The following is an 8,675-nucleotide window of genomic DNA, read 5'->3' as shown; positions in this document are numbered from 1 at the left end:
ATTTTGTAATGAAATATGGTTGAGAAAAGAACATTATATAACAATTATATTTTTTCTCTAATAAGGAATGATAACACAAATATCAAATTGAGTATCATCCCCTATAATGCAATATAGATAAATGAATAAATAAATTAACTTATGATAGAAAATGACTAGCTTGGAAGGATTGTTAAACTTAATTGGATGCATATGAAAGAGGAATGAATAAACATATTAACTTATGATAGAAAATGGCTAACTTGGAAGTAATGCTAAATTTAATTGAATTCACATGAAATAAACTACAAGTTTTGAATAAGGCAATAGAAAGTGGAATGAATATGATACATGCAACAATTGACAATTTGATAAAATTAAACAAAACCATAATCATACAAAGTCTAATTCATCCCACCTTACTTGTTTTCATCTTATTTATTCTTCCAATTGGAGTGTAAAATTGAACTATTCCAAATATGCAAATTCTCAACCACCCACATGGTTCATAATGTTAATACCTTCACAAGAACTACCTACAAAATTGTCTATTTAAATGAATGTTCTCTTCATTTGCATTTGCACCTTATCATTCATTGTTAATTACTTGAGTTTTTTTTTGAATCTCTTTACATTTAAGAAATGTTACGTTTGATGCTTTTTTTACTACTACTTAGCACTAGCTATAGTGCTTATGATTATTATAAGTTGGCCCAACAATGGCCAACAACCTATTGTACCCATCAAACCAAAAAGATGCCATGCAAACCCAATGTACCCATCAAATTCACCCTTCATGGATTATGGCCTTCCAATCATAGTGGATTTGAACCATCTTTTTGCTCCCAAACTAAACTAAATACTGTGAGTTTCATATTTATATTTTTAAATATTGTTGTAATTTATTTATTGTTGTTGTATATTCAACAAATAATTTTATTTCATTTTTATGTTTTTAGGGTTTAATTGTTGGGGATTTGAAGACTCGTCTTATAGCCGAATGGCCAAATTTAAACGGAGTTGATGATCACTTTTGGAGCTATGAATGGGATAAACATGGCACATGTTCATCCATGCCACATAACCCATTAGGATATCTATCACTTGCATTGACGATAAAAAATAAGCATGAAATATTACCTATTTTTGCAAGAGCCAACATTGTTCCTCATCCAAACAAAACTTATACGAGATCTTTGATTAACAGTACAATATTTGGAGCAATTCATGTAATACCGCAACTTTCTTGTGTGTTCGATGCAAAGAGAAATTCGTATCTCTTAGAAATAAGACTTTGTTTGGACCAAACTGGAGCTACTTTCATCAATTGTAATCCTTACAATAATTGTGGCAACAACATAATTTTGCCACTGTGATATATGTTATGTAATGCTTGTATCAAAATAATAATAATAATAATGAGTTGAATATGATTCTCTCTTTTATTTGGAACAAATTGTTGAATATATATATATACCTATAGGATATATCTTTACAAAAATTGTTAAAAGTAAAAAATTATTCAATGTTTGTACTAAAAAAAGCTTATGCCCGTATTATTTTGGATCAATGTAAAAGTAAGCATCACACTTGATTCACCAAATCGTATTAATTTAATCGTTAAAATATAATTAAATATTTTTAAAATAAAATAATTCTTAATTATAATTATCAAAAACTTCCACGTATGGATTTTTTTATATTTTTATAATTTTGATTATGATGTAAATAAATAATTGCTAAGCAGAGGATAATGAAAGGGTAAAATATATTTTTTTTTTTTAAATGAAGCAGTTTTGAATGTAGATGTTGTATTTTTTTTTATAAGAAATTTGTGATTGCATGACTTTTTTGAAAGAAAAAGAATTAATGTTTAAAGGGTAAAAATAGAAATTGAAAAGTCATATCAGTTTTTTTATAGAGATTAAACTTGTATCCTTTTTAATTATTGAGATTAAATAAGTTTATCTCTTTTTGTTATAAGATTTATCTCCTTATCTTGAATTGTTACTGGATAAATATATTTAACATTATTGATTGAATTTCAAATATATCTTTTATATCATTAATTTAATTTCAAATGATTCTTACAATAGAGGGATGAATATGAATAAATATAACTTGCTGATTAAGAAATTTATATTACTACTATGGTGGTTCATGTGTAATATTTTCTAGAGACATAAAACATTAATTTCCTTGCAAAGCAAATCTCCCTTTTTCCTTCTCAATCCATTCACATCACAATTGCGTCATGTGTTCACACTACTAACATAATTTCTAATATATATTTCAAACAACAGTAGGAACTTTTTCCTACATCATCCCATGAATATCTCATAAATCTTTTTCTTTCTAGATGGATAAAAATTATTGCATCCAATTATACGACTCAATGAATTTTTTGTGATAATTATATCATTTTATTTATAGACAAAAAAAATTTGTTTTTTGATTCAACTGTGTTACATCATTTATTCAGTTTTATTTAATTTATCTGAATATCATATGATATTAGGTAAATATTTTAGATTTTTTTGTTAAGAATTAATATTGATATCAAATTGACATAATTTTGATTAATTAGATAATAGCAACACTATTAATTAAGAAAGTTGTCACAGAGAGAACAAAAAAATTACAATTAGAAAATTTGTAAGCCACTAAAGTTTATAAAGGCAAACACATAGTTTTACACCATATTTCTTTCTATACTATAAAATAAATAATATTCATTTTTTTATAATAAAATAAATAAAAATATATAAGTTTTTAAATGAGAATTTTTTTTTTGAGTTATTGCTAATCAACGACATTTTACTCAATTAGGACATAACTTCGTAAAACATCATTCTTAATATAATTGATTTTGTATCTAATATATATAAGAAAAATAATATTGAGTTGATTTGATTCTAAACATTATTATATGTAATCGAAGTTTTTTTTTTTTTTTTAAAGTTAAATATATTTTAAGTCTCTAATAAATTTTAATATTTATAAAAATATTCTTCGACTTTTATTTTCAATAATACATTTTGGTCAACGGTATTAATTTATAAAATTTATGAAATTCACTCTATGATTACAAATATAAATGTCAACACTAAACTTTGTTCAAAGGTAAAAAAATTGATGCATCTATCTTGCAAGAGTATCCTCCAATGTGCTCTCTATTTTTATGATTTACAAAATTGGTCCTTCTATTTTAAAAATCAATAGTTTTGGTCCTTACTTTTAATTTTTTAACTAAAAAGTAACGAAGATTTTCAAACAAAGAGAATCCAAGATTTGCATATGCATCTAGATTGGTTCCGACGATATGGCAACAAGTTTTAAACTTCTTTGTTGGTAATACTTTAGTCATCATATCAAAACTATTATAATCAGTATGTACTTTAGCCAACTCCAACAATTACCTTTCAACACATCACGTATCCAATGATACCTCACATCAATGTATTTGGATCAACTATGATGTGTCGAATTCTTACCAAGATGAATAGCACTCCGACTATCGTCAAATAATACATATTTGTCCTGAATAAATACAAGCTCCTCCAAGAATTTCTTCAACCAAATCATCTCTTTGTATGTTTAAGTAATGGAAATGAATTATGCCTCAATTGTAGACAATGCTACACATTTATGTAACCTGGACTACCAAGCCACAACTCCCTTCGCAAATTTAATCATATATCCCGAAGTGGACTTCCTCGAGTCAATATCTCCATCCATATTTGAGTTGGAGTACCTTACCAAAATAGGTTTGTCGCCTCATACATGTAGTACCACGAAAACACCTCAAAATCCATTTTACAGTATTTCAATGCCCTCTACCTGAATTTGACAAAAATCTACTGACTGTACCAACATCATGCGCAATATCTACTCTTCTACTCACCATTCGATACATCAAACTACCCAAAGCAGAAGGAACTCGTTCCATGTCTCTTTTCTCATCTTCATTGGAAGGACTTTTATTAGAACTCAACTTAAAATGAATGTTCTTGTGCCAAGAATCTGTTTAGCTGTTCAATATAGTGTTTTCTATTTGAAACCTTTGCAACACTCTCTCAATATAGTGTTCTTGTGGCATCTAAAGTTTCTTCTTCTTTCTGTCACGCATGATTCTTATGCCAAGAATCTGTTTAGCTGCTCCCATGTTTTTATGACAAATGACTCGCCTAACTGCTTCTTTAACATGTCAATCTTGGAAATATTTTTCCCAACAATAAGTATGTCATCAACATATAATAATAGGATAATGAAATCATCGTTAGAGATTTTTCTAACAAATACACAATGGTCAGAAGTAGTCTTCATGTATCCTTGGTCACACCTAACAAACTCAAACTTTTTGCACCATTGCATTGGAGCTTGCTTCAAACCATATAGACTCTTTCTTAGTCTACACACACAGTCTTCCTTGTCTTCAACAAGAAAATCATCAAGTTGCTTCAAGTAAATATGTTCCTCCAAATTACCATGAAGGAAAGTCGTTTTTACATCCATTTGTTTTACCTCTAAGTCAAGAGTAACTGCCAAACTCAACATGGTTCTAATTGATGACATTTTACCACAAGTGAAAAAATCTCATTAAAATCAACACCATTTCTTTGATGGAAACCTTTCACCACTAATCTGACTTTATACCTCGGAGACTTTGAGTTACTCTAAAGTTTCACTGTATAGATATACCTGTTTTCCAAAGTCCTTTTGCCTTTTCGCAACTTCACCAAATCATAAGTGTGATTATCATGCAAAGATTTCATCTTATCATGTATTGCATCCAACCAATTTTGACTTTCTTCACTCTCTATGGCCTCTCAAAAACAAAATATCATTTTTCTGTAGATTTATCATCCGACATTTTAGAACTAAAAATACGAAGATGAATTTTCTTCACAAATAACAAATATTTCATCTTGCCCTTCCACATATGGTAATTAGTACCATTCAAGCATACCATCTTTATATTCATATTTGCCTCCATCCTTCACGCAAGTCAAATAGCCTTTTAACCAAAGCTCTGATAGGAAACAAACACAGAAACACAACAACAAGTAATACGCAGCGGATATAAAATTCCCCCAACTTGCAAGAACTCGTGAGGAGCAACAACAAATATATATGGCAGCAAATTAATTAAACTAAAAGAGCGTAACAACACTGATATTTTTAATGTGGAAACCCCCGCAATGCAAGGGTAAAAATCACGGGTCATCTAGACCAAAGAAATAGCTTTACTATAATCAAATAAAGGTGTAAGAGAGACTACAACTAGCCTACAACCAGCCAAAATAGCAAAGCGCTAAAGTCTACAAATGAAAAGCAAGAAGAAGAAAAACACCCAAAAAACCTACTTATGTGTGAGCCCAATTCCTCATTCTCTAAATGTCCTTTCACTGATCCGCCCATTGAAAATGAAGACCTAAATTTTTCAAATCTGCTGTCCAAATATCAGCTTGATCCAATGATTAACGAATTTGCAATTGATGTTTTTCTGAGACTGATTTAACAAAATGTGCGCTTGAATGATGTTAAGTATGTACATAGTTATATTTCAATTATTTATAACTATTTTCTATTTTTAGTTATTTTGTTTATAAATAATTATCTTGAGATATAATTGATATTGTATTTGATTTCGTTTATTTTTATATACTTGTTATGACATTGTGATTATATATATATTTATTATGATTTAGTAATTAATATAAAATATTGATGTTATATTTATTTTGAATGTGAGAGTTTCAATTATTAGTAATATATTTTTTTATATTGATTATTTTAATTACACTAATTTATAAATATTAGTAATGTTTGAAAAACTGTGTTTGGAAGACTATTAAAAAGGAGATTAAATAATTATTAATTTTGTTTTAGCAAAATAAAAATAATAATAGTAAAACAAAAACATAAGTAAAGGGACCAATGGGTTTGATTCATGTGTGAACCCTAATTGTTAATAAAATAAAACAAACAAAAAAGGGAAGGGAGTTGGAAGGGCATATGTGAAACCAAAGAGAAAACACAACAATAACCTATCGTTTGACACTGGTGATCGATAACTGTTCCAGAAAACTTTATTCATTTTCACCCAAATTTGAGTATGTTATTTCATTCATTTAACTAGTCAATTAAACATAATTTTACAGATTTTTAACAACCCCAATTTCTCTCTAAAATATATGACTTCTCCGTTTATAGAATTCGTTATTTTGCACCGTTCTCTTTCAACGTAAGTCCGATTTGAGTGAAATCAACGCCAAAACGACCGTGTGAAAAGTAGCTATATTATCCACTGATTGGTTTTCTGATTTATGGTAATTTTCCTTGGCCGAATTTCGAATTTAGTTTTTAGATTATGTTCTCATAATTTATTTTTAATTTTTACACATAAACTGTCGAGTTAGATCAATTGAAGGACAAAGAGTCAATGAACAAAGGTTGTTTGCTCGTAGAATCGTATTCGTGTGTGAAAGCGTCTAAATAAGGTATGGGGTGAGAGAGCATTTGAATTCATGAGTATAATATATTGTGAGATGAACGGGAAAATTGTATTTCCCAACGATTCATCTGGGGCTCGCTACGTACGACAGTAGCCCTTTGAGTAAGAAATTAAATAATGTGCAAAATAGAAATTGTGAGATTAAAATTTGGAATAGAAATACTTATAAGGTGTTAATTGATTCGCTAAATGCGTGGTATTTAATTTTATTGTGATATTTGATTGAATTTCGTTAAACGTTGGCATTTGATATTATTGTGATATTTGATTTAATTTCGTTAAATGTGTGGTATTTGATATTATTGTGATATTTGATTTAATTTCTTTAAATGTGTGGTGTTTGATGTTATTGTGACATTGGTTGTTGAATTAATTTTATGCATATGTTTGATTAGATGAGTTTAAATGATGTTATGATAAAAATGGATGTGTTGTGATAATTTTATGTAATGATGATAATGTATGATTAATAATGGTGATGTGATAAATTTGTTATGAATATATGTGTTGTTGTATGATTGATGATAGTGATGCTATAAATTTGTGATGAGTTTATGTGATGATGATGTGTGATTAATGATAGTGATGTTATAAATTATGATGAGAATATTGTGATTCCAATTTGTGTTTGAGATTAAGGTCTTAATGGAGTACCATAGGCCAACGAGGGGAGAAAATAAATATTGAGAATTTGTGAAGTGAAGATTATTTTGTCATCATAGAGGTAGGGCCTGACAACTGAATGAGCCTGATCATGGCAGTCTGCTGTTGAGCCTTAAGACAAGATTGTTAGACCTTAGAGGTATTCGGGTGGGGAATTCCTAGGTGACTTGGAGGTAGCACTCCAAATGTCGGGAGCTACCGTGCAACACACATTTACCTCGACTGTCGCGTATATGTGTCTCAGGTTGAGTTGAGGGGATCTATGAGGACATGGCCAATTTGAATTGTCCGTCCACCGAGATGGTGACATAGTATCAAGCCTCCTAACCAAGTACCTCAGAGTTAGAATGGTACCACATTGTGAAGTAGAGTCTAAGCTCATGCAAACATTGCATTTTCTTGTGATTGTTTGATTGTGATTAATATGTATTGTGTGCGATAATAATTTATAAGATGATTTGATGTTATAGTGAAATGTATTAATTTTCCTTGATTTTGACTTTGATTTCATTATGTGATGTTTTCCTTGAATAATGTTTGTTTGATGATACGGTTTATTTACGATCAAATACGTGTTCTTCTTACTTATATTATACTATTAACATGATTTCAAAACTCACCTCCTTCGTTGTTTGTGTTTGACTGGCTTGGCCCTGCGTTTGCAAAATCGCAGTTGTTACAGGTTAATGAATCTTGAAGTTCAAGTTTGGGAGGAACCCTGCTCTGATAGGTGATACCGGGAATAAGGGTTGTAATTTGTATTTTATTTATTTAATTTGAAACGACTTTTTGTATGAAAATCTTATAAGTAGTAGTAAGTTTTTAGAATTAAATCAAGTAATAATACTTAAATCAAGCTTATTGAGATTACACTATTTTAATAGAGAAAATAAGTTTAAAGTGTTCCTTTTGATTTTTGAGAAACGTGATATCCTAAATTAAAAATAAATTTTTTTATTTTCTTGGAAACATATTTCTATTTATCTGCTGCAAATTTTATAGAAATATAATATAAATTATTATATATATTATTTTGGGGTTTAGGGTGTCACAGGGAACCCAATACTCAACAAGTATCACATGAGAAAATATTAAAATTGGTACAACTAAATCAGGTAATAAAATGTTATAATAGCACTCGATGAAGATAAAGTAGTGAATAAAACAATGAGTATTGACGAGGTTAATGATTTGGCCAGTGATAACAATAGATGACAATAATGGATCAAGGTTTCCTCGCTAATGACACAAAATTGTAGATGTATTTTAATATTTTGTTCAATTTAGTTTAGGTATCTTCATATCAAAACATAGAAATAGAGCATAAATAAAATCAAATTAGAGAGAGAGAGAGAAAGAGAGAGGTGTACTAGTAATAATAGATTGATCGGTGAATTAAAGAGAAGAATATGATTTCTTTGAATGAAATGAAGTCAATAGGAGGTGAATGAAATGAATCATTTGTTATATAGTAGTATCATAGTATACTATTTCTATGGGCGGGTTTTTCTAACTT

The 8,675-nt window shown here is 29.1% G+C and overlaps 1 protein-coding gene across 1 annotated transcript; it reads left to right on the top strand.

Annotated features, from left to right (window-relative positions):
* Positions 1-735: 735 nt before the first annotated feature.
* Positions 736-1,355, top strand: LOC113784327 (ribonuclease 1-like). Its single transcript, XM_027330469.2, has 2 exons — positions 736-843; positions 939-1,355. The coding sequence occupies exons 1-2, from the start codon at positions 736-738 to the stop codon at positions 1,353-1,355; spliced, it is 525 nt and encodes a 174-aa protein (XP_027186270.2).
* The last annotated feature ends 7,320 nt before the right edge of the window (positions 1,356-8,675 follow it).

The sequence above is a fragment of the Cicer arietinum genome, chromosome 6, assembly GCF_000331145.2.
Source record: "Cicer arietinum cultivar CDC Frontier isolate Library 1 chromosome 6, Cicar.CDCFrontier_v2.0, whole genome shotgun sequence".
In the NCBI taxonomy this organism is placed as follows: domain Eukaryota; kingdom Viridiplantae; phylum Streptophyta; class Magnoliopsida; order Fabales; family Fabaceae; genus Cicer; species Cicer arietinum.
The sequence above is the reverse complement of the archived record's forward strand: the minus strand, read 5'-3'. Positions and strand labels throughout refer to the sequence as shown.

Coding starts and splice junctions, on each gene's coding strand:
- LOC113784327 (XM_027330469.2), top strand. CDS start 736: ATGCCATGCAAACCCAATGTACCCATCAAATTCACCCTTCATGGATTA. Junction 844..938: donor CCCAAACTAAACTAAATACT/GTGAGTTTCATA, acceptor TTATGTTTTTAG/GGTTTAATTGTTGGGGATTT.